General features: G+C 36.7%; 1 protein-coding gene across 2 annotated transcripts in view; it reads left to right on the top strand.

The window, feature by feature from the left end:
- The window catches only part of EFHC1 (EF-hand domain containing 1), a 57,927-nt gene that overhangs the window by 2,171 nt on the left and 27,787 nt on the right, over positions 1-27,969 (top strand). For both annotated transcript variants that reach the window (XM_016209826.2, XM_016209827.2), the window contains exons 2-6: positions 7,900-8,121; positions 13,790-14,077; positions 16,999-17,148; positions 18,299-18,491; positions 25,049-25,269. In XM_016209826.2, coding sequence (XP_016065312.2) covers positions 7,900-8,121; positions 13,790-14,077; positions 16,999-17,148; positions 18,299-18,491; positions 25,049-25,269 — 1,074 coding nt within the window. The remainder of the gene's footprint in view (positions 1-7,899; positions 8,122-13,789; positions 14,078-16,998; positions 17,149-18,298; positions 18,492-25,048; positions 25,270-27,969) is intronic.

The raw sequence follows: 27,969 nt of genomic DNA on the forward strand, positions 1-27,969 counted from the left end.
GCAAAAGAAGTTTACTTTATTGTACCTTTTATGTTAGTTCAGATGTTGAAAGATGGTAGGTTGGGCTGCAAACAAATTAGGAGGTAGGTAAGTAAGCCATTTTCATAAAAAATACAAAGATTTATCCTAAGTTTAATGAATATGTGTAATATGTATGTTTATTTGTGTGTGTGAGTATGTATACACATACATGCACATATGATTTTGAAAGCAACCCACCATTACAAAGAACAGAAAAAGGAAAAAATACTCCATCAACTTAAACCTCTAATTTTTCCTTCCATTTCCCCCCCCAGCTTTATTGAGATATAATTGATACATAATATTGTGTAAATTTAAAATCTGCAACTGGCTGATTTGATACACATATTTTGCAAAATGATTACCACCACAGTTTTAATTACTATGGCTTTGTAATATACAAGCTACAGTTGACCCTTGAACAACTCAGGGATTACTGGTGCACACATCCTGCACAGTTGAAAATTTGCCTGTAACTACACTTGGCCCCCTGTATATATGGCTTCCTAACCACAGAATTGACCCTTGAACAATACCAGTTCGAACTGCAAGGGTCAATTGAAAAAAATCACATGTAAGTGGACCTGTAACATTTCAAACCTGTGTTGTTCAAGGGTCACTGTAATTTGAAATCAGGAAGTGTGGTGCCTCCAGCTTTGTTGTTCTTTCACAGCATTGCTTTGTCTATTCAGGGTCTTTTGTGGCGCCATACAAATTTTAGGATTTTTTTCTATTTCTGTGAAAACTGCCATTGGAATTTTGATAGAGATTGCATTGAGTATGTAGATTGCTTTGGATATAAAATACTAAATCTTCCAGCCATGAACACAGGTTATCTTTCCATTTGTTTATGTCTTCAATTTCTCTCATCAAAGTCTTATACTTTTCAGTGCACAGATCTTTTACCTCCTTGATTAAATTTATTCCTAAGTATTTTATTGTTTTTCATGCCATTATGAATGGGATTGTTTTCTTTATTTCTTTTTCAGATATTTCATTGTTAATGTATAGAAACACAACTGATTTCTGTATGTTGATTTTGTATCCTGTAACTTTACTGAATTTGTTGATTTATTCTAACAGTTTTTTTGATACAGTCTTTAGAATTTTCTAAGTGTAAGATCATATTATCTGCAAACAAAGAGAGCTTTACTTCTTCCTTTCCTACTTGGGTGCCTTCCATTGCTTTTTCTAGTCTGATTGCTCTGGCTAGGACTTCTAGTACTTTGTTGAATAGGAGTGGTGAGAGTGGGCATCCTTGTCTTGGTCCTGTTCTTAAAGGAAAAGCTTTCAGTTTTTCACCGTTGAGTATGATGTTAACTACCTATGCGCTTGTCACATATGTCCTTTACTGTGTAGAGGTATGTATGTTTCTTCTATACTCAGTCTATGGAGAGTTTTTATCCTGAATGGATGTTGTATCGCTTTTTATTCAGCTGTTGAGATGATTGTATGATTTCTATCTTTTATTCTATTAATATGGCGTATCACATTTATTGATTTGCATGTGTTGAACCATCCTTGCGTCCCAGGGATAGATCCCACTTGATTGTGGTATATGATCCTTGTAAGGAGCTGTTGAATTTGGCTTACTAATATTTTATTGATAATTTTTGCATTTTATTTCTTCAGGGACATTGGTCTGTAATTTTCTTATCTGTTTTGGTATTAGGGTATTTTGGCCTTATAAAATTAATTTGGGAGTGTTCCCTCCTCCTCAGTTTTTTGGAAAAGTTTGAGAAGGATTTGCATTAATTCTTCTTTAAATGTTTAATAGAATTCACCAGTGAAAACATCTGGTCCTGGGCTTTTCTTGTTGGTTGATTTTTTAAAAATTTATTTTTAAAAAATATATCTTTATTGATTTCAGAGAGAGGAAAGGAGAGGGGGAGAGAGAGATAGAAACATCAATGATGAGAGGGTCATTGATCAAGCCTGCAACCAGGCATGTGCCCTGACCGGGAATCAAACCCCGATCGCCTGGATCCTAGGTCGATGCTCAACGTCTGAGCCATGCCCGGCCGGGCTCTTGTTGGTTGATTTTTGAATACCGATTCAAGCTCCTTGTTCATTATTTATCTGTTCAGATTTTCTATTTCATGATTCATTTTTGGTAGGTTGTATGTTTTTAGGAATTTGTCCATTTATTTTCAGTTACCCAGTTTGTTGGCATATACTTGTTAATAGTAGTCTCTCATGATCCTTTGTATTTCTGTGGTATCAGTTATATCTCCTTCCATTTCTATTTTTATTGATTTGAATCCTCTTTTTCTTAGTTTACCTAAAGGTTTGTCGGTTTTGTTTTACCTTTTCAGAACACCTGCTCTTAGCTTTGTTGATCTTTTCTGTCATTTTTCTGTCTCCATTCCATTTATTTCTGCTCTGATCTTTGTTATTTCTCTCCTTTTGCTAACTTTGTGCTTAGTTCTTTTTCTAGTTTCTTGAGGTGTAAAGTGAGGGGGCTTATTTGAAATTTTTTCCCACTTTTTAAAATTTTATTTTTCAATTACAGTTCACATGTAATATTATATTAGTTTCAGACATACAGTGCAGTGATTAGACATTTATATACTTTACTAAGTAATTACCCCAATAAGTTTAAGTATGCTTATGACACTGTAAATGTAGATTTTTCTTCATTTTTAATGCATACATTTATTGCTATAAAAATTCCCTCTTGAAGCTGCTTTTGCAGCATCCAAATGGTTTTCATGTTGTGCTTCTATTTTTGTTTGTTTCAAGGTATTTTTTAAATTTCTCTTTGATTTCTTTGATCTATTCGTTGTTCAGGAGTGTTTTGTTTAATTTTGACATATTTGTGAATGAATTTTTCGGCTTTCTTTCTGTTATTTCATGTCATTGTGGCCAGAAAAGATACTTGATTTTAATCCTCTGAAACTTGTTTTGTAACCTATCATAAATATTCTGAAGAATGTTCTATGTGTACTTGAGAAGATTGTGTATTCTGCTGTTGGATGAATTGTTCTATATGTGTCTATTAAGTTCATTTCATCAAAGTATGGTTCAGGTCCAGTGTTTTCTTGTTGATTTTCTATCTAACTGATCTATCCATTGTTGAAAGTGGAGTATTGAAGTCCCCTACTATTATTGTTTTATATAGATATATACATATACATATATATACACACACACACATATATATATATTTCTCTCTTCAGATCTGTTAGTATTTCCTTAATATATTTAGGTGCTCTGATGTTGGGTGTATAAATATTTATAGTTGTTATATCTTCTTGATTAATTGACCAGCTTTTTATATAATGACTGTCTTTGTTTCTCGTTACCATTTTTGGCTTAAAATCTATTTTTTCTAAGTACAGCTACCCCAGCTTCCTTTTGGTTTCCACTTGCATGGAATATCTTTCCATCCCTTCATTTTTAGCCTATGTGTGGCCTTAAAGCTGAAGTGAGTCTCTTGTAGGCAGCATATAGTTAGGTCTTTTTTTTTTTAATCACCCAGATTGCCTTTTGATTGGAGATATCAATGTATTTACATTTTGTGTAATTATCGATAGGTAAGGACTTATTAATACCATCTTTTGTTTTTCTGGCTGTTTTGTAGTTCCCTTGTTCATTTATTCCTCCCTTGCTACCTTCCTTTGTAAATTGATGATTTTCTGTAATGGTATGCTTTGATTCCCTTCTCTATCTTTTGTGAATCCACTGTAGGTTTTTGCTTTGTGGTTACCATGAGGCTTACATAATGCATATATTTATATAAAACAGTCTATTTTACACTAATAACAATTCAACTTTTATCACATATAAAAAGTCTACCCTTTTGCTCTCCTCCTTCTATGTTTTTGATGTCAACATTTACATTTTTTAATATTCTGTATCCATTAACAAATTATTGAAGCTATAGCTGCTTTTAATACTTTTATCCTTTAATCTTTATACTGAAGTTAAGTGTTAACACATCACCACATTACAGTATTAGGGTATTCTGAATCTAACTATATGCTTACCTTTATCTGTGTATTATGTATTTTCATATTACAAATTAATGGCTTTTTATTTCAGCTTGAACTACTTACAGTATTTCTCTTAAGTTTAGGGATGATGAATTCTTTTGTTTATTAGGGAGAGTCTTTATGTCATCATTTCTGAAGCACAACTTTTTTGGGTAAAATATTCTTGGTTGGCAGTTGCTCTCTTTCAGCATTTTGAATATATCATCCCCTTCTCTCTTGGCCTGCAAAGTCTCTGCTGAGAAATCTGTGATAGTATTATGGAGGTTCCCCTGCATAAGCGGTTTCTTTTTGCTTTTACAGTTTTAAAAAATTCTATCTTTGTATTTGATTTTAGACAGTTTTATTATGGAAGATTACTTTGGTTTGAAATTTTGGATGACCTAGTAGCTTCATGAACTTAGATATCCAATTCTCTCTCCAGGTTTGGGAAGTTCTCAGCCCTTACTTCTTTAAATTAATATTCTACCCCTTTCTCCCTGTCTTCTCCTTCTGAGACTCCCAAGATACGTACATTATTTCTCTTATTAATATCCTGTAAGTTCCATAGGCTTTCTTCATTTTCATTCTTTTTTTTTTTTTTTTGGCCCCACTGATTGGACAATTTTAATTGATTTGTCTTCCAGCTTACAGATTCTTTCTTCCACTTGTTCAAGTCTTCTGTTAAAACTACTATTGAATTCTTCATTTCAGTCATTTTATTCTTCAGCTCCAAAATTTGTTTGGTTCTTTTTAATGTTTTCTATCTCCTTGTTTAACTTCTCATTTTGTTCTTGTATCGTTTCCCTGATATCATTAAATTATTTATCTGTGTTCTATTGTAGCTCTTTGAACATATCTTTAAGACAATTACAGTAAACCTTTGATTTTGCAGACCTCAATTTAATGGACTTTGGATTTAATGGACCAGATTTCTAGTTCGTATGCCATGTGTGAAATTAACACTCTGTTAATTTTAAAATGTTTTTAACCATGACTTCCTTATAATTAAATTAACAGGTTATTTTTTTGTTATTAATTCACTGTTATTTTTAACAAATTTTAGGAAATAGGCCATATGTTGGATAAAACACTGTAGTAATTTTGCTGACATAAGTAAATATTACATATCTACAATAGTCTACTATTTAAATCTAAGAGCCACCACTCATAAACAATGTTCAGTGAATACTTAGCATGTGGTCACACTGCATCACCAGTGGTAATTGGTTCTGTTGTCCTGAGGTGGCAGTTTTAATGGTGCTGGCCTGTGTTCCCATGTGCACTAAGCCACGCCCCAGGTGTGTGCATGTTTTACTCGTGACTGGTGAATACACACATTTACTAGCCTATTCAGTATAAATTTAAAATTACAGTAATACAGTATAGAAAACTTTTCTGTGAAATTAAACCTTTCATACATATGTAATTTTAATTACACAAATATGTCTACATAAATAAAAACAAGGAAAGTAATTTGTCAATTTTTAAACATACACATTTGGAAAACCTACTTTATTGTATAACAGACTTTCGGCTTTAACAGACACTCCCTTGCTCAAGTTAGTCTCTTCTATTGAGGTTTACTGTATTTTGAGTTTTTTTTATTAGGCAATTTCTGGTTCTTCATTTTTGGGGGACCAGTCACTTACGTTTACTATCTTCTTTTGGTGGAATCACGTTTTCCTGATTTTTCATGATCTCTGTAGTCTTGCATAGGTGTCTCCACATTTTAAATAGAGTCACCTCTGCCAAACTTTATGGACTGACTTTGGTAAGGGAATAGTTTCACCTGCTGGTAGGGGGTATGCTTAAGGATGCTGTGGGCACCAAGTGTGGGGGTATGCAGCAGTACTGGGGCTGGCAGGGTTGTGGGTGGGTATGATGTCACTTCAGCTCAGGCCACTGGGGTCTACAGCATTACAACTGTGTGGTTCTTGGCAAGCAGCGTAGGCTTTATGCAGTGGCAGCAAGGGCTATTTGGGCCTTCATTGGCACCTCCAGGTCCAGCAGCTTGGGACCAAGGCAGCCAGCATTGGTGACCCAGAGCCAATGGTGTGCACATACTTAGCTTCCGGGGGCCAAATGCAGGTATCAGTATAGTGGCAGGGGCTGTTTGTGGACTCATGCATTGTGTTGGGGGCCAGTGCAGGGAGCAAGGTCTGGGGCCAACTGTGGACTCACTGGCCTGTACAGAGGCCCTGCTTGTCAGCATGCTCTCTGTGACTGCATACTCTTCAGGCGCACACTGTTCCCTGGGTATGCACACTGCAGGGGAGACCTGTGATGGGGGTCAGATGAGTTACATGCAGGTGCACAGCTGGAAGGGCTAGCTCCAAGCTCATGCACGGCACTGGGAGTCAGCCAGTGGCACGGGAGGTGTCTTATGCTGGGATCTTATGCTAGACCAGCTGCAGAGACCTGAGCTGGCTACATCTGGCCCGGATATGGGAAAGGGGGAGTGTGGAGGGACTCAGGTGTCAGCAAGCATGAATACCTGTGGGATGAAATCTGCAGGGAGTACACAGTGGTTAAAACTATACTTGCTATTGGCTTCCGGTAAGTGGCAAAATCTGCTGGGTTTGTCCACTGAGCAGTTCTCTGTGAACCCGTCATTCCCACTTAGTGGGTGCTGCCAGCAGCTTCTGCTTTTCTTCCATGTTCCTACCTGGCTTTATATACTTCAGCTTTGTTGGTCTGGGTTGGTGAAACTGGTTGCTCACCCTCTGCTCTTTCTGGCAAGGGGAACTCTTTCTAGCTGGGCAGCTCCCTCTTGGGGCTGAACAATGCCAGCTTTGGGGATGGGATGATGCTGGCAAAATGAAGTTGTCTTCCTTCTCGTGAGATTATTGTCAAATTTTTTTGTTCCACTGTGTTGCTAAAACCTCCTGAGTAGACTCTAGAGCTCTTCAGAGCTGTTTTTTGTATATGGGTAGCTGTCTAATCATTGATCTTTGTGAAGGCACGGGGACACTAGGGGCTCCTGTGTCACCATTTTAGTCTCTTCTGTCTTCAAAATTATATCCTTTATGCCTTTTTCTTATTTAATCTTTTGTGTGTCTTTTTCCAATTACCAATAAAAACGAATTCATTGGAAAAAAGTAGACATAATTCAGAAATGTATAATGACAGAGAGCATTCATCAAATCTAGCCTCTTTTCAGGCATGTGTAATTGTAGTACACATATAATTTCATATGCTGCTTTTGGGGGCTTATTAAACATCTCCCCCAGATTGCCACATGGTCTTTAAAACCAGTATTTTAATGATTGCATAATAATAGTCCACTGAGTGAGTTTTCCATCATTTACTCATATGCTTGTCTTTTCTATTTCCAATGTTTTTACTGTTTGAATTAACATTATAATGGTCAATTTTAGGCATATTTTTTCTAATAATTTTTGGATTATATCCTTAAGATAAAGGATTGAGGTGGGATTACTGAGTTCAAGACTTTAAATATATAATATCTACTTTCCAAAGAGTTGTGTGAATGTATCAGTGTCATTATAACAAGAAAGGTCTTTCACTTCAGGTACAAATTGATTTCACAGAAGCAGCTCTTACAGTTCCACGATTTCTGGCCACTAGATGAAAGAAATGGGAATACTAGTGAAAAATTAGTATTTTAAAAAACTAAAATGAATATTTTAGTTTCTCATGAGAAGTGAGCTGGTAATTAATTGGGTGTTCTGGAGCAGGACTTTATGTTTTAAACTCAGGATGCTGCTTCCCTCCTTGTTTCTGGCCAAATGCTTTAGCTTAACATATGAGAACTTTATAATATAGTTATACTGTTTGATAGAAGGTTTGTGATGTTTATAAGCAAAAATTTAAGTTACGATATTTTTGAAAGTTATCCCTTTTACCTAACAAACTTTAATGACACACTTCTTTTCTTCTTTAGAAAACAGACTTTCACAGGAGCCAGACACTGAACTACAGGCATGGCTATGCAATGGCTCGTCGTCCAACCGTTGGGATAGGCGGGGACCGGCTCCAGGTCAACCAGCTGTCCCAGGCTGACCTGGATGAGTTGGCCAATAAAGCACCACTTCTAACTTATGGCGAACCTAAACCAGCTCCACCTGCGGATTTTATTCCTGCACATGTGGCTTTTGACAAAAAGGTACCATCTGGGATTTTAGCGTATCCCTTGAATTCAAATTTCTGAGAGCCAACTGTTTCTAGAAAAGTCAACAATAAACCACAGGTTTTCCAGAGTACTCTGGGGAGAAAATTGTTCAAATGCCTCAACCCTTAATCATAGACAGCTGAACGCAGGATTGAAAAGGCCTTTCCTTAGTCAGGAAGCTGATTATAGAAAATAATTCCCCATAGACTTTACTGAAATAGTTTCCAAATACAATTATGGAAAAGTTGGATGAATTCCATGTTCTTGAGTTCATATTGCTCTATATTTACCTGCTCTGTGTTTCCTACTTTTTGAAAGTTTTATATTCTGTAATGGTGACAAATCCTTAATCTCCATGAAATGCAAGATATCATCATGACAACTCCATCTGTTGTCAGTTTTCTCCGGGCTGTCACCATAAGTTTCCATCTTTCAGGGACCATCTGGGGCTTGGCATGGCATAACCAAAGGGTGGAATAACATTGTGTTTGTGTCTCATTTACCCTTATGCTTTTTGTAGTGGGAGTCACCTAATTTCCATCTGTTGACATTTCCACATCATCCTCGGTTTTCCTGGTCAGCGAGTCTCCTCTTTTCACTAAGGCGAGGTAGTCCTAACTCTGGCTATGCAGTGGAATCACTGATGGGACTTGTTTCCTCCCCCCCCCCACTTGAGGGTATGCTTTTTATTGATTTTTAAGCGGGGAAGGGGGGCAGAGAAACATTGGTCAGTTGCCTCCTGTATGCACCCTGGCTGGGGATCACAACTTAGGTATGTGCCCTGACTGGGAATTGACCCTCAAAACCTTTTTTTATACAGGATGATGCTCCAACCAACAGCCACACCATCCAGGGAACTGATGGGACTTCTAAGAAACTTAGATGCTTCCCTAATCCTCAACGATTCTGATTTCCAGTGATTTTTACATATAACTAGGTCTGAGAACTACTGACCAGTTTTTATTTTTTTTAATCCTCACTTGAGGATATTTTTTCCATTGCTTTTCAGAGAGAGTGGAAGGGGGAGAGAAATAGAGAGAGAAACATCAATGTGAGAGAGACACATCGATTTGGTTGCCTCCTGCACGTGCCCCAACTGGACAGGGCCTGTAACTAAGGTATGTGCCCTTGGCCGGAATTGAACCCCGATCCTTCAGTCCAAAGGCCGACTCTCTAACCACTGAGCCAAACTAGCTAGGGCTACTCACCAGTTTTTATAAGTTACCTTTCCTAATTTATGCCTAGCCTATTTTTTTTCTTTTAATTTTATTATTTTTGTTCAATGCCTATACCATTTTCATCCAGCTAGTCAACTTTTTTTGAGTACCTATTGAAGCTGGGGATTGGAAGATACAAAATAGTCTGGTGGTCCTGGCCAGTGTGGCTCCATTGGTTGAGCATTGTCCTGTGCATCAAAAGGTCATCAGTTCACTTCCCAGTCAGGGCACATACCCAGGTTGTGGGTGAGATCCCTGGTTGGGGTATATGCAGGAGCAACCAATCGATATTTTTTTATCACATCAATGTTTCTCTCTTTCTCTCTCTCTAAAAAAAAAATCATTAAAACATATGTTTTAAAATATTAAAGTAATCCTGTATAAAAAATAGTCTGGTGGTAGAACTGCCATTTACATTAATAATCACTTAATTTAAACAATTTCTAGTGTATCAGCCAGAATCAATATAATCCCCTCTTCCCCATCTCAGTTATCACATTTGATAGGAACAATTCACATATCCATTCATAGGCTAAACCTAAACATTCACTAAGTGCTATCAGTTATACTTTGGATGTTTACTTGTTTCTCTTCTTTATTCACAGCTGTGACAGGCACTGCAAAATCAGTAGATAAGGGAGAGGGGTGAAAATACAAGAGAGGAGTGGGATAGGTATTTAACAGTTTATCAAGTTATAAATCCTGGTAGGCTTGATTTTTATTGAGGGGGAAAAAAAGCAAATAACATAAACTGGAAAGTGATAAAGTCACATATGTCATGAGAAAGTATTAATGAAATGCAGAGAGGGATAAATTGTATCTGAATAGGAAATAGGCTTCTTATTTTTTTTGTTTTTCTATGTTATTTATGATTATTGTCATTACTTAATTTATGCTTTTAAAATAGTATTCATAGTTCATTTTTAAAAGATAGTGGGCATGAAGAAGTATACTTACATTTTAATTTTCCTATTCATTTTACTTGGATCACCAAAATTTCTAGATAAATAATTCTTACCTTGGTTAATAAGGTAAAGAGTAGTTAAATGCGTGGTTTTGAAACTAAGATTTTATTTTATTTTTTTGCAATAGGGAATTACAGTTTCTTTAATTAAATATTTTAATTTTTTTTAGGAATACCCAATAGTCTCCTTAATAGCCAACTTATTTGTCCATATTTCAGACATTGTGCTGCCCCTCATCTTTAGATAATAACTTCATTCCTCACGCTGGTGACAATGACCAGGACACCTGTTGTGAGCACCCTCACCTTTTCTCTCTGCTCCCACAGAATTCTCATTTTCACCCACTGTATTCTGCTTCCCAAGCCCACGTCCCACTCCCTGTTCCTGGTACTGCTATTCTTTCATCTTTTCAATCTTTAACTTTCATTCTACTTCCATTTCAAACAGTAAGTACTCTTTTACCCAGGATCATACTATCCTGTCCTAAAAAACCTTTCTGCCCTGTGAGCCCTTTAAGCAACTTTTCCACTTAACTGTCAGATCACTTACAATGTGATTTCTCTCTGCCCTCAAGGCCAGAACTTTTTCCCCCCAGCATTCTCTTTGACCTGTTTGCAATATTTGCCATTGTTGACCTCTCTTCCTTCTGGAAACTTTGCTTTTCTTTTGCTCCATTCACTCTTCAGTCTCCTGGTTTTCCTCTATCTGGCTGCTCCTACACTGGCCTCCCTTTCTCCTCTCATTTTTAACTGTAAGCATTTTAAAGGGTCTGTACTCATTCTTTATTTTATATTCTTCAGAGATCTCACTCACTTTTGTGGTTTCAGCTGTCATCTCAGTGTAGACAACTGTCAATATTTCCAATCCTGACCTCTTCGAAAGGGCCACGGGTTATCTTCACCTGGATGAGCTGTGGGCACCTCAAGTTCTGTATGTCTTTCACCCAGATCATCACCTGTTCTCATAGATATGTTCTTTCTATATGGCTCCACTAGGTAATGAAAGCTTGAAACCCAAGCCATTTTAGGCTTTTCTTCCCCTTTGGTAAGTTGCCAAGTCAAGTTATCTCTCACTTCCATTTCCTCTACCACTATCTTAGTTCAAACAAGCAATATGTTAATTGTTAACATATTATTAACCATTGTATTAGTCCCATATTTGTGTTTTATGCTCATAACATTTCCAGTGCTTGGTTTATTCTCCAAAGCACATTATGTCATTTTTCTGTGAAAATGCCTTCAGACTCTTAACCAGTACAGTAAAGATTACCACCATCTACCTTGCTGCTGTAGTCCTCCAACTTGAAAGTCATCCTTCATTCTTCTTTCCCCTCACAACCCATATCCAGTCTTAACAAGATCTGTCATTTCCATCTCTAAAATATATAACTAATTTTTTCATTTATTTCCGTCTCCATTACAATTCATTTTCCAAGGAGCAGCCAGCCAGACTTATCTTTTAAACATAGATATCAGATTATGTCGCATATTTACCTAAAACATTTTTTATGGCTTTCCCAGTGTGTAGACTAACTCAACTCTACAGGTTCCTCACACCTACTGGGTCTGAACCCCCTGCTGTTTCTCCAACCTCCTCTTGGGCTTGTCTTTTTCTTACCCACTATGTTTCAATCACAATAGATCTATTTTCCTTATTCTCTCGAAACTGGAACACATTTCCTATTACAGGGCCTTTGCACATGCTGTTTTCCCTACCTGGACTAGCTTTCCTGTGATTGGTACTCAATAAATACTAGTTTAAAAAATGAGATGAATTATTTTTTAACAAAATTAACATATCATCTGTGTCACTGCTGTAAATTGGGAAGCTTATCATAACAAATTTTAAAAATCAATCCCAAAGCATGCCAACATAAGCTTTTTATAATATTTTTAAATTTTTAAAAAATATATACTAGATGTGCTATTTTGACTTCACACTAATAGTGATGCTCTCCAGAGGACCTAGGGCTTGCTCTATCATATATATTTCTGAGCACAGTTTATATGCCACCCATGGTGGATTCTGTGATGGATTAATGATTCGAGAATTACTCATATAAAGTTTTTAATAATGAATATGTCATTAGTATGCATTTACAAGGGACTCCACTTCTAAAGAAATGGACTTGAGTCTTTGTTTTCATTTTGAAACCAAAAATCATAGTCTTATCCAAATGCCTTACTTTTTCCAAAAATTCTTAGAAGGATTTTTGACATGGACACGAAGCTAGTAGAGTCAAGTTCTTTAGGCTATCTCATCAAGGAATACATTAGTAAATAGTCTACACAAAGTTTGAGCATTTAGCGCAGAGGCCAGCAAACTCTTTCTGTATTGGGCCCATAGATAAAGAGCTTCACAGATAAGAAAAAGCTAAAGGAGTTTATCACCAGCAGACCAGCACTACAGGAAATGTTGAAGGATCTTCTTTAAGAGGAAGCTAATGAACAAGAGACTCCGATGAACTAAATAGATCCAGAGACATTGTCGCATGCAACAGACGATCATATTTCAGAGGGAAGGGGGGTGGAGGATGGGAAGAGATTAACCAAAGAAGTTATATGCATAACCCATGGACACAGACAGTAAAGGGGTGAAGGCCTGGGGAGGGGGTGGGAGCGAAGTAGAGGGGGTCAATTGGGGGGGAAAATGGAACACCTGTAATACTCTCAACAATAAAGATAAAAAAAAAAAAGGTTACTGAAACCCTATACTCTTAAACTGAAAAAATAAAAAAATTTTGGGTTTTGTAGCTGTCTTTGTTTGCTTGAGCTGCTATAATAAAATACCACAGACTGGTGCTTTAACAATAGAACTTTATTTTCTCACTGTTCTGGTGGCTAGAAGACCAAGATCAAGCTTCTTGCTGATTTGGTTTCTGGTGAGGGCTCTCTTCCTGACTTGTAGACATCTGCCGCCTTGATAGGTCCTCACAGGCTTTTCCTCAGTGCGTGCTGAGAGAGAATACATTATCTTCATTGGATTAGGGCCCCACCCTTAGGAATTCATTTAATCTCCAAATATAGTCACATCGAGGGTTAGGGCTTCAGTATGAATTTTTTTGGAGGTGAGGGGGACAATTCAGAACATAGCAACAGCTCAGATGGTCTCTGTCACAACTACTCACAACTCTGCCGTGATAATGGGAATGCAGCCATTAGTAAGTAAGTGTTAATTATTTATGTAATTACTCTGTGGACACTGAAACTTGAATTTCATATAATTTCCATGTGTTGTGAAATTTTATTCTGTTGACTTTTTTAACCATCTAAATATGTGAAAAACTATTCTTAGTTTGTATACAAAAGCAGGTGATGTGTAGATTTGTCCCATGGACCATAATTTGCCAATCTTTAATTTAGGAGATAGGACTGATGAATATTCCAATCCTCCTGAGTGATTCTCTTTACAGGAGGGTATGTGATATTTTTGGATGAGAAACTAATACAGCACCATTTCTTCTTCCCTTATGTGTTACAGGTGCTGAAGTTTGAAGCTTATTTCCAAGAAGATGTTCCTATGTCCACTGAAGAACATTATAGGATCCGTCAGGTGAACATTTACTACTACCTGGAAGATGACAGCATGTCAGTCATAGAGCCCATTGTGGAAAACTCTGGGATCCCTCAAGGCAGATTAATCAAACGCCAGCGCCTACCCAAGAATGACCAAGGAGACCACTACCATTGGAAGGACCTAAATCGAGGAATAAATATTACAATTTATGGCAAAACTTTCCACATTGTTGAATGTGACCGATTCACACAGGTATAGTATATATTTTTGGAAGTGGTAGTGTCTGAGGTGTTCTAATTTATGGAAGGATACATTTCGCACATTAGAACAAGATAATCTGTTTTGTATGGATTACTATATAGGTGGATTTGGTATTTGTATATGTGCTGATATGTGCCAGAACTATGCAGTGATACCTTTTTTACACAATGATATTGATACACAGCCATTCAAATAAAATTAAACTTACATCATATCTGAATCATTTAATAAGAAACTGGTTCACATGGCAGTTCAGATAGAGAGGAGGGTAGGTGGCACCCTTGATGGGGTGGAAATATGAAAGAGGCATTGGACAATTTGCCTGAAGTTTGAGTTCACAAAAATAGCACTACCTCTATGAGCAGATATGAGCCTAAATTTTTTTGTGTAATTTATATTTTTTTCTGTAGATCATACTTGCTATGTAATATGGAAACTTGCTGTCTAAAGAATTCCTGAAATAAAACCATTTATAAAGGGAAACACTTTTTTTATATTGACAAAAAATCCTCCACTTTCTCTAGTTCATAAATACGGATTTTCTTACCATTGAGAGAGAGAGAGAGAGACCCATTTTAAAAAACACAAAATGTAGGTAGTAGGCAATCAATTCTAAATTTGCCTGAGTTAAAAACTTATCTAGAAGCAAAGATAGTTTCTGAATCATTTCATGCCTTTAATCTCATGTTACGTAATGCCGGATGAGATTAATTTTTACCATGTACTGAGCTCCTATGAATTCACCCATTTATTTTTTTAATATAGTAATTTATTTTGAAAATACCGAGTGCCTGCTATGTGCCAGGCAATGTTCTAAGTGCCAGGTATAAAGAATAGGCCTTATGGAGGTTATTACATTTTGGTTGGAGGAGAAAACAATAAATAAACAAATTTATAATATGTCAGGGCTGTGTATTTTGGACACTGATGATTAGATTGAATTATGTTTTTAATAATTGTTCTGTTAGGTTAGAAGTTGGGTCCTTTGACAGTTTAAAATATATGCACATCTTCTTACCTAATTTGATGGTTTTCGTTAGGGCTGGACCTGTGAGTGAATAAGGAAGATGGCTGTCTTTAGGATGTGATTTGAACAAGAAACCACCTCTATTTAAATATATCACCACCACCACCATTGCTTCTTGCCTCCTTCTCATTACTCCAAAAAATGTTTAGTCCTACAGACAGAATGAACTGAACGCCTTAAAAAGTAAAGCTTCAGAAATCAGAGATCTAGAATTTAATATCTTCACTAAAGTATTACTACTAGTAAAGCAGATGTGAATCCCACTCCACAAATGCAGGTGTGCAAAAATATTATTTTTTTTAAAAATGACTCAAAACCTACTTGAGCCCCAATACAACTGAGCTCATATTTCTATTCACCCTCAGCTTTGCCAAAGATTCCAAGCCCTGAGAACAAGGAAGCACTCACAGACTTAAAGGAGTCATATAGGCAGGGCTCACAGGTTGTCCAGTGACCAAAGATACCACCCTGATGCTTGGTGCTAGGTAAGACACTGGGACTCCGAATACCTGAGACTGAACGTACCAGACAGGCTGCATGTGTGCTCGGAGCACCCCTACAGATCACATGTAGAGTCTTGCTCTTCCGAGACCCACCAGCCTGTGTCTGTTTTCCAATCGGGGGGAATTCCCCCCTTTCTCTCCTCTTGCCCTCAAAGATGTTCCCTTCTCTCCCCTTCTGGGACACTTTAGAATAATCTCTTCAAAGAATTTAGGATTTATCTAAGACAGGAAGAAGAGTCAGCCTCAGGAAGCTTCTATATTCCAGTCCAAATTCCCTAAAGTAAAGTTTACAGAGGGCCTGGTTATCTGTTGAAATCAACAGAAAGGAGTAAAACACTCATTAGATACCTCAGTCAATACACTAATACACCATCTCAAGGGAGAGAATTTTTATTACTAGTCATTATCTCCAATTCAGTCATTTTAGTAGACATTAAAAGTCATATTTTAATATTGAAAGGATATTGGAGACTGCCTAGTAAACTTTAAAATACTAAGATTATAAGGTAGTTAGCCACAGAGCTAATACTAGAACCCAAATATTTTGGTTCTGAGTTCTGAATATTTTCTACTGAATTCTCCAAAAGCAAGCCACACAATTCCAAAAAGAAACCCAGATTTCAGGTTAATTTACAGTTTCAGAATGTAAATAGATCCAATGAAATTGTTCTTTTCTCATTATCAAAAAAGTATAGTTCATTGTGGTCCTTTTAAGAAGAAATGTCAAGTTGTATTAAAAGATATAGTGACTCTGAAAATAATATTATATTTATTCATAATTAGCAAAATAGAATTCAAAGTCATGTCAAGTTCAAATGCTTTCCTTTTTCTGGTGAGATTTGAACACTTGATTTGTCTTTCCTGTTTGGCTAAAAACATTTTCTGGTCTAAACCAGTGGATATGCTTCCTTTTCTTATTTTGCAGGGGACACTTAACCATAGATTTATTTTAAATGAGTTGGAAAGTTGGGAATTTGACTTCAGCTTAACTTTGCCATTATACAATTTGTCCCTATACCTAATATGAAGTACATATTGTTTGAAGCTATGGTTAGGTTTCAGATTTGTGTATGTAAGTAGTCCTAGGACTTATTCTGTGCTTGTGCACCTAACTAAATTTCATTGATCTGAGTTCATATTTGGAGCTTATCATATTGCCTATCAATTTTATAATATCGAACACTTAAGATAATTAACAATTATTATCTGCATTATTGAGTTAGGGCAGTTGGAGGCTCAGTACTGCTAAGACATGCTCAAGCTGCAAATTAATGGTTAACCGAGACAGTGCTATAGAAATTCCTACACTTATTTTTAGTCCATCAATTAATACTTTAAGAAGCTTCAAGAAAGATGATCAGTATTAATTTTGAATTATTTAGGAATTTTTGGAAAGTCAAGGAATTGAATTAAATCCACCTGAGAAGATGGCTCTTGATCCTTACACGGAACTCCGGAAACAGCCTCTTCATCAGTATGTGACTCCATCAGACTTTGATCAACTCAAGCAGTTTCTCACCTTTGACAAACAAGTAAGTGACCCAGTCACCTTGGTAAGTTTTTCTAGTTTCCAAATGTGGCAAGCTATTTTGGTAGATGTATGTTTTGAAACATTACATCTATAATGTAGCCATTTGGATCCAGTGCTATTTTTCTGGTTTCATCTAGAGTTAGAGGTATAGGGACATCTAAGTTTTGTATTAGAGATCCAAAGAAGATTGTGGAATTAAATCTTTCCACCAAATTTTTAAATCTTCAAGCATTCTTGAGCTCCATCTGCTTCCCACTTTACATTTCCAACTGGCTACTTCTTTCCCAAATGTGAGTTAACCTCATAGAATCCTTTTGGATACCTTAAATGAATGATTGGGAAATTTCAGAGCTATTGCATATATGTAGGTTTCTAATGTTAAAATAGTAATTTCACAGAAGTCCCATTACAGGTGCTTCTTGTTAAATTTTATATTAACGTATGAGTACAAAATGTTCTGGGTATTTTCCAGCTCTATTCCAGCCTTCCTGTGCTCCCGCTTGGGCTTGTGTGAAGAAGCAATTTCAGTCTTTTTTGCATGCTAAAGGGAAAGAGGAAACAGATCCTCGGTGCTGTTTTGCTACTTTTTTTCTCCCAGAAGTGTAATTCCTTTTAGTTCAGAAAATTTTACTTAGCACTGTCATAGTCTTTTAAGGATGTTCTTTATATCAAGCATATATCTGTTGTTATTTTGTATTTAAAGATTGTGGTGTTGACACTGTTACTAGAAGATATGTGTTGATGAAACTAAAAAAAGATAAAAAAGTAAATGAAAATTCGTTCCATATTAATTACAGATAAACCATTCACGTGCACCTTTATTAGTACATACAAACTACTGTATAAAGGACCCATTGCTTTTTTAATTCAGCTTCTCTTTCACTGACTAATATTTTGGATCAAAGTGGATTCTCTCTCAGCACAAATTTATAAGCCTATTAATATTTTCCAGCTGTTGGCATCTGATATATAATTTCAGATGTTTTAGTATGTTAGGTAAATGTTTCTATTTTGTTTACCATCTAAGATTGCTCAATCCTTTTTCTAGCTAATCTTTTCATTATCGTCTGATATATAAATGTCAAAGTGGCTAAGTTAGGCTTTCCCCTTATAGAACTCGTGTTTAAGTCACTACTTTGGACTTCTCACAGGTTCTTCGATTCTATGCGATCTGGGATGACACGGACAGCATGTTTGGTGAATGTCGGAACTACATCATTCATTACTATCTTACGGATGACACGGTAGAAATTCGAGAGGTCCATGAACGGAATGATGGGCGAGATCCCTTTCCACTCCTGATGAACCGCCAGCACATGCCCAAGGTTTTGGTGGAGAATGCAAGTATGTCTGATTCGGTTTATCTTCTGATAATTGGACCTGTTTTCAGATCTCAAAGGAGTTACTTAATCAGTGTGATCATTCCCTTTTACACTTAGGAGGCTGTTGCTGTGTTTGTGTAGGGACTCAAAAAACTGCTTTCCCTTAGTTTCTCTCCTTTACCTGCCCCCTTGGTCCAGGCTTGCCTCTGAAATGGTCTGGTGGGAGTGACTGATAACCAAATCAGGAAACAAAACCAAAACAGCAGTGGGAGATTCATTAAAGTGTAGAAGAGCAAGGCTTCTGAACTTGAAGCAACTTAATATCAGATTTATAATGCATTTCTAAATCAAGCTTGTTTTCATTCACTGAAACAGCATACCATTTCCTTATGTGCTTTCTTGACTTTGCTTCTTGCCTCAACTATGTGACAGGAAGTTTCTATGTGGGATAACTTAAGATTGGAAAAGGCATGTCCGTGACATAGAGGTGTAGTGCCATTGTGTCAACCCTTGTTCTTTCTTTGTTGGTATAAAATAACCTAGTGGATTAAAGAGCGAGAACGCAACAAAATGCAGGTGACACCTGCCTCCCATCAGTATTTCTCTGGGATACGTAGGCTTGATTTAGTTATTGACTTAGTAGTTTAAGAGTGTCCTCTTACAAAAATGTCGTATTGGTTGTATATAATGACATCTCTCATGCTTGGAGGGCTGACAGAACTCTGTAAATTTTTATTGATTTTTTGGAGCTAGGAGATAAAAAATTCCAGGTATTGAGCAAGCAAGAAGCTTGTCTCAGAGGATATAAACAAACAAATTGAGATTAGAGGGTATAAGAAAATTGAGATTAGAGGTTATACACAAAGTGGCAGTCTGCAGGCTAAATTCAACCTACCCACATGCATTTCTTGGCCTGCACAGTGTTTAAAAAAAAATGCAGTGTTATTTGGGGGCAAAGAGTCAGAGATTTCTATCATTGGGAGAGTGGATAAACAAAATGCAATGACAGTATACCTTGATAAATATGTAGTAGTTAGAAGCAATAAACAAAATGTACATAAAAGCAGATGAGTGTATTTTAAAAACAGTGCTATGTAGAAAAAAAGTAAAATGAGACATATGATGCAGTAAAGTAAAATACACAGCAGTATAAATAATAAACATACAATAAAAATGCTGCACATTTGAATGGTTGCATGTGAGGTAGAGAAGAATGAGACTGGCAAAAGAGAGGAGTAAAGGGAGTAAAAGTTGTTTTAAGAGAGTTACCGTTAAAAATCTCTTTTTTTTTTTTTAATGAGAATAATTGCTAACACAGCTTGTATTCTCAGCTAGCAACAACTGGATCTGTGCCCTAGTTCCACAGAGTTGGGCTGCTGCCTACCACATTCTTATACTTAGCCTCCTGTACAGCCCTCTTAGAGTTCTAAGACTTTAGGACTAATGTACTAATTTTAGCCTTTCAGATTGCTTAAATGAGCCTGAAATTTCTGTCATCTGGAGTTAATAAAAGTTAGATTTACAGTAGATTAAAAGAAAGAATGGGAATGTAGTCAGGGTAGAATGAAAAAAAAAAAAAGTCACTAAAACTGAATGCCTTGAACTTTCAGGTTCCAGTATTGTCTCTGCCTTATCAGTGTGGCCTACGTCTAAAATTTTCCATGTGTAATCACCCTGTTCTATAACTTCCCAAATTTTAACAAATGTTCATTGGTCATATGGCGAGGCAGTTGGCGACATCTGTAGGGTTCTTTTAAGAGGTAGGAAACATACCTTTTTGTCAAAGTTATTGTTAGTCATGCAGTAGTGGGATAGAAAAGGCTATCCCACTACAGTTCCTGTAACTAGAACTGTGGTGTTAAAGAGGTGACATTTAATTGACTCGCAAAGGCATTTATCCAGTGGATGATTTTTACTAAATTCAGTTAAACAAGAGTTAAGTGTCTGCTATGGGAGCTAGCTCATGCACTAAGTGCTGTGGTAGATAATATGAAAATGTAACTTCCAGACCAGAATCCCTGCCCTTAAGTCCCTTCTAGTGACTGGGAAACAGATCACATTAGTGCACAAAGCTGTTAAACAGCAACACTAGTGTATCAGACTATCTGATTATATAACTAGCTATGTCATGTAGACAGAGCTCAGAAGAAGAGAGCTGGGATGACTAAGGAAGGCTCTGTGGCACAGCTGGGATTTAGAATGGCAGAGAACAAAGGGAAAGAGAAGCTTAGAGAGAAGAGTAAGAGCAAAGGTTGGGAGTAGGAACAAGTATGGTATGTTTGGGGATATCCAAGAGACAGTGTCTAGGGAGAGTTTGTATTGGACAGTAATGGAATTAGGCGCATTTCTTTCCAAAGGTCTCTCTGCCAGGGCCTTATCTGAAGTAGTTAAGATAAGTCAAAATTATATTTTTATTATGGATGGAGTTAAAATATCTAAAAGTTCTAATTCTACACATTCTAAAAGTTCTTTGTTGAAGGTAATTTCAGGTTGCCAGTGTAAGCTAAAAGAAGTGTATTTCGCTGACTAGAAGCCTTCTCAGCTGTTGAAGCCAAGGCACTGGGTCCTGAAAGTTTCTTCATTACCCTTTAGCCTGGCTTTCATTCTTTGATCTTGTCATTTCCTGGATAAGTACATATGTCAAACAACATCATAATTGTACACTCTAAATATGTACAGCTTATTGTAGTCAATTATACCTTAAGAAAGTTGTAAAAATATAAATCCTTACCTATATATATCATAGTTAAACTTAAGAACACCAAATTCAAAAAAATTGTAAAAGGAGCCCCAAAGAACAAAGTTACCCGTACAGAATGGCAGAATGACAGCTAACTTCTCAGTAGCAACAATAGTTACCAGAAGACAGCTTAATAATAACTTTAAAGCGCTGAAAAAAATAGAATTTAATATCTGGAGACACTATCTTTCAAGAAGAAGGTGAAATACATTTCCAAGCAAACAAAAAAGATTTAGTAGCAACAAATCCTTACTAGGAGAATTCTTGAGTGTACTTCAGGTAAAAAAAAAAGATTCCAGAAATAAAGTCTGAGATATAAATAAAATTGTAAAGTGTGATAAATCTAAATAAGCATTGAATGTACAAACTAAAGTAACAATGTTGAATTTGTGGGGATTAAAAATATGGTAGAATTAAAATATAATACAATAATGACATAAGAGGGGTAATAGAACTTAAAAACATTTTTTAAATTTATTGGGGTAACATTGGCTAATAACATTTTATAAGTTTCAAGCGTACAATTCTATAATACAGGGGTTGGCAAAAGTAGGTTGTTCATATGGAAAATAATACAATAATTAATAAATAATACAAGAATAAACTTTCATGTACTCACAACTGTAAACCTACTTTTGCCCATCCCTGTACATGTTCTTTATATTGCATTGAGCGCTCAGTCTCCTCTCACCATATATTTGACCTCTTTTGCCCCCTTCACCTGCCCTCACCCCACTTCTTCTCTGGTAACTAACATACTGTTGTCTATATCTATGAGTTTGTTTGTTTGTAAAATACAACACATTTTGAAAAAGATTTTCCCCCCCGCTTTATTTCAATATATTTTTTAAATTACTATTTATCCCCATATACCCTTTTCCACACATCCTCTTCCCCCCTCAGTCACCACACTGTTGTCCATGTCCTCGAGTTCAAAAAAGTTATTTTAAGAACATTCTTATGATATAGGAACATAGAAAGTTCAAAAAAGATGTATAAGCAAATAGCAAAAGAAACTGATAAGACTATACAGTATTAGTATAATACAGATAGGCATTAGGTAAAAAACCATTGCTAGAGATAAAGAGGATCATTACATATTATAAGAATTGTATTTATTAGGAAAATATAATAACTATAAACTTGTATACAATTAAAAACATGGCTTCAAAACATATAAAGCAAAACTTTTATAGCACTATTATGCAGAGAATGAACAAATCCATCAAAATAGTGAGAGTCATTAAAACATTTAACAACTGTTAGATCAAAACGACAAATCAATAAGAACAATATAATTATCAATATTGATTTAATGAATATATATATGCATCAACACCTGGAAAATTTCCATTTTTTTTTAAATACAAATAGAACACAAAAACTGATCATTCTTAACAAATTTTAAAGACAGGACATCTTGCCCAGCTGGGCCCACGTGGCTCAGACGTTGAGCATGGACTTAGGATCCAGGAGATCGAGGTTCGATTCCTGGTCAGGGCACATGTCCAGGTTTTGGGCTCAATCCCCAGTGGGGGATGTGTAGGAGGCAGCCAATCAATGAAGACTCATCACTGATGTTTCTATCTCTCTCCTTCTCCCTTTTTCTCTCTCAAATCAAAGATATATTAAAAATAAATAAAAGACAGGACACCTTATACCATATTTTCTGATTTCAAAACAAATTAGGATTCAGTTTTGGAAACATAACGAAAAAACATTATTTGGAAATTGAAAATCACATTTTTGAATAATCCATGAGTAAAAAAAATGCTGTCAGAAAATACTTAGAACTGATTGATAGCAGAAATTCCCTTAGATCTTTTAGATACATCAAAAGTGGTATTTAGAGGAAGATTCATAGCCCAGGCCAGTGTGGCTCAGTTGGCTGGAGTGTAGTTCCATGTACCAAAAGGTCACCGGTTTGATTCCTGGTCAGGGCATACACCCAGGTTGGGGGCTCGATCCCCAGTAGGGGGCATGCAAGAGGGAGCCATTCGATGTTTCTCTTTCACATAGATGTTTCTCTCTGTCCCTCTCCCTTCTCTCTCTAAAATCAAAGACATTTAAAAAAGAAGAATGAAAAAATAGGCTAGGCATTCTTAAAAAGTTAGAGTAGGAATGACAGAATGAATCTAAAGAAATTAAAAGGGAGGAAATAATAAAATAAGAGCCTGAAAATAATGAAATTGAAAACTAAGTAACAGAGAATTGTCAGGTCAAAAGTTGTTTCTTTGAAAGGACTAATAAAATGACAAACCATTGACAAAATTTATTAAGGGAGAAAAGAAAGAAAACACATATATACAATATTAAAAACAAAAGAGGAGGCAATAGAAATTAAACAAAATAATAGACTAATACCGAAAACCTTATGACAATACATTAGAAAACTTAGGTGAAATGAGCAAATTTTTAGAAAAGTTTAATTTGTTCAAGAAGAAATATAAATCAAATGTCTTTAACACTAAACAAATAGAATCAGTTAAAAATTTTCCCATAAAAAATCACCAGGTCCAGATAATTTTTCAGTTTTGCCAAATATTTAAAAAACATAAAATTTCAAGCTTAATACAAACTCTTTCATAGGAAAGAAAAAGAACTTTATTCATTCATTTAAAAAGACCAATAAAAATAAAGACACCGTGCGAAAAAAAGAACTAAATTCTCACTCATAAACATATGTCAAAAACCCTAAACATTATATCAGTAAGCAAAATCCAGCATTATATGAAACAGATCGTTGTTGAGCAAAGACAAATGGCTGGACACACACCCACACACACCCACACACACAGATCTCTTGGAACCTTGTTTACTGAGGGAAATTCACTGAGTCACGAGCTGTGTCCCCCACTGCCCATCACTTACTGGGGTAACTCAAAGGGATCTAATAGGGTTAGGTACTGGACACTGGGAGGAAGGGCTTTTAAGGTGCATGAAAAGTACCACCCCTTCTTTTAGCATGATCAGGGGCTGGAGTTCCTGCCTTTCTGTGTGATACAGCTTAGCAGTCAACAGGAGAATACCAGCCTGCCTCTCCTGCCCCCTGAGGTCCGAGTCCTGAGGCCAAGCTTGGTGGTTAAAGCTATATAGTGCGACACATTTCCAGACTTGACTATCTTACAGTTCCCAACACTTAGTACTCATAAAACAGTGTGAGAGAATTGGATTTATTCCAAAAATGCAAGGTTGATTTTACATTTTAAAAATGTGTTGATTCCCTAGATGTAATCATCTTGCTGACTGTCTGCCTCCTGCCACAGGTCTAGGTCAGATTGTCCTAATAGCAGTGATCGTAATTGAAATGAAGCCATTATTTGTGTAATTGTAGTATCTGTCATCCCAAACAGAGTGTTTTCTTCATCAGGGCATGCATGTTGTTTATATTGTTAATTGTTGTAATCTTAGGATTTAGTGGTGTACCTAGTACATGATATATATGTGGTCACTAGTAGTTTGTTGGATGAAGGAATAAATGGGTGGGTGGTTGAACTAAAAATGAGTTGGATTCCTCCTAGATTTGATATTCTGTACAAGGACATTTATTCTTTCCTCCAGTGATGATTTCTTCTGAACGTTAATTCTGCTAAGGTTAGTGACCCATAGTGATAGCTGGAACTGAACATGGGAGAAAGACTTTACAAAAACCATCTAGGTTATTATTTATGTGTCCTGTCATTAGATGGAAATACACAGCCTTGTGTTCTTGGGAATGTGGAGGAGGCCCTGACCCTTGGCCAGAGCTGAAGACTGCACTCCCTCAGGTTTTCAGAAGCCCTCATGTTGTGTCCCACCCTTATTCCTCTTCTTTCCTCTCCCCTGCTCTCTCATGTTAGAGAACTTCCCTCAGTGTGTGCTGGAAATCTCTGATCAAGAAGTGTTAGAATGGTATACTGCCAAAGACTTCATCGTCGGGAAGCCGCTCACTATCCTTGGGAGGACTTTCTTCATTTACGATTGCGATCCATTTACTCGACAGTATTTCAAAGAAAAGTTTGGAATCTCAGATTTACCACGTATTGATATGAGCAAGAAGGAACAACCTCCTATAAAACAGGTAATGGAACGCTAGTTCTAAGTGTAGTGAGAGAATCATTTTATGTAAAAGTTTAAGAAAAAGGAAAAAAAAAAGACTCATGTAAATAGCCAGTAAAAAAAAAAAAATGGACAAAGCATATGATATAGAACAGTTCACAAAAGAAGAAACACAAATGGCTAATGAATATATGAAAAGACCCTCAAGTTAATTGATAAAGAAATAGAATGAAAATAATGAGGTTTTGGATCTATTTGATTTTAAAAGACTCACGATAGCTAATGTTTGCCCTGGCATAAAGAAATGGGCATTTTCATGTACTGTTAATAGGATAGCCAATAAGAAAAACCTTTCTGCCCTGTCCTGTGTGGCTCAGTTGGTTGAACATTGTCGCATGCACCAAAAGGTCAACAGTTCGATTCCTGGTCAGGGCACATGCCCAGGTTGCAGGCTCAACCCCCAGGGGGCATGCAGGAGGCAGCCAATGCATGTTTCTCTCTTATCAATGTTTCTCTCTCTCTCTCTCCCTTTCTCTCTAAAAATCAATAAAAATATATTTAAAAATAATAAAATATTATGTATTTCTTCACCCTGAAAATCTGTGTGTGGTTTTAATTTCTAGTTTTATACTAAGCCTTGTATTAGTTTTATAATACTATTTTCATTTAGATTTTTTTAAAAACATCTTTTAACATTCCAGACCCTAGGGCATTTCATTGTTTCTTGCCTCTTTATCAATCCCCTTCACTTAAAAACCGGTTGACAGCAAAGCAAAAACTGATTAATTGAAGGTGTTGGAAGATGACTTTCTTTCATGGCAGCATAGCTTTCCTTAGACTCACACTGAACCACAAAATTCATTTCTCACCCCAACAGAAGTCCACTCTAATATGAGAGTAAGTCCACGGCACTTGTAATGCACTGATAGTAAACTGATAAACTTGAGCCTTCAGAGTGGCTCAGCCACACATTTTAGAGTTTCAAAAGAGAACTGCATGTTTTAAAAATTAGACATTATACAACTAATTCAAGAGGCATCTGAAGTATTAAGATAGCACCGTGTCATGGACTGAAAACACTGATGTTTTTATACCTCTTTGGTCCAGTAATAATGCCTGTGACTCATTTTTATGCTGCCACTGTGTGAGTAATGTCACTGGGCTTTTTCTTTTAAAAAAGAGACATGAATAGGATGGAATTACTGAGTTGCTCCCACCTGGGCTCTGCCTTCTCCCCATTTGCTGCCTGTCTGTGTGCACTTAGCCTCAGTTGTACTGAATTGTGTGTGGTTCTGCAGGTGCCACATTCTGATTTACTCTCCTGGACTTTTGCTGATGCTCTCCACCTGCTAAAACCACTTTCCCATCATTTTTTCACATGCCTCTTTGTTATTCTTCAAGACTGTCAGTGTAGGCTTTCTGTCTTCCAAGAAGGCTTCTCTGAAATGCCAGGCAGGGCAGGCTGCCTCCTCTATTCATGGGGTGCCCTGTGCCTCTCTCCACTAGCACTTACCTGTTAAAGTATCTGTTTATGATTCTTCCCTACTAGACTGTAAATTCCTTGAACACAAGGGCCGTATTTTGTACATCTTTCTCCTAGCACCTAACACAGTGCCTAGCAAATAGGAGGTGTATATAGAGTATGTCTCATGAACTAGGCTGAAGAAGAGTGCCTGTGAAGTACGTATTTGCTACCCCAAAAGACAAGTGATATCTTGGGCAAGCCTTTTAAAACCAACGTTTCATAAAAACAATTACAAAATGCCCTGGCTTATGTGGCTCAGTGGTTGAAGTGTCTACCTGCACACTGAAGGGTTGTGGGTTTGATCCCCCCTGGCCCCAGTGCAGGCAGGAGGCAACCAATTGTTTCTCTCTCACATTGAAGTTTTTCTCTCGCCCCACCCCCTTCCACTCTCTGTAAAAAACAATGGAAAAAATACCCTTGGGTGAGAATTAACAAAATTACAAAGAAGAATTTGGAGTTTGGTATGCTGAGTTCCCAGCGGCAATGAAACTTCTGGAAGTAATATAGTCATGCGCCACATGATGACGTTTGGGTCAACGATGGGCCACGTGCAATGAGGTGACACATTCGTATTGCCTAGTGACATCATAATGGTCATAATGTCACAGCATAACATATCGCTCACATGTTTGTGGTGACTGGTGTAAACAACCCTGCACTGCCAGTCATTTAAAAATATCGCACATAGTTATATCCAGTACATACTTGATAATGATAGTAAATGACTGTGTCACTAGTTTATGTATTCACTGTACTATACTTTTTATCATTTTTTAAAGTGTACTTGTTCTATGTATTTCAATAAAGTTTGTTGTAAACCAGTGTTACGCCAGCAGCAGCCTGATACATTTTGTGTTTACTGCGTCTTTTGACTGCATCATAATAAAGTTTGTTGTAAACCAGTGTTACGCCAGCAGCAGCCTGATACATTTTGTGTTTACTGCGTCTTTTGACTGCATCATTTTCTCTTGTGATTAACCCTGTGTTGTTTTGTTCGCCATGGCCCCTAAGCGTACAAATGCACTGCTGATGTTGCCAGTGACTGATCTGGAAACAAAATTAAAAGTGATTAAGGACTACGAAGGTAGAAAATCAGTGATGGTTACAGCTCTCCAGTCAGGCATGTCCCATTCCACCACAGCTGCAATCTTGAAGAAAAGACAGAGACAGAGATGAACAAACATATGAGAAGGGCCT

Source organism: Miniopterus natalensis, chromosome 5 (genome assembly GCF_054644295.1).
Source record: "Miniopterus natalensis isolate mMinNat1 chromosome 5, mMinNat1.hap1, whole genome shotgun sequence".
NCBI lineage: Eukaryota > Metazoa > Chordata > Mammalia > Chiroptera > Miniopteridae > Miniopterus > Miniopterus natalensis.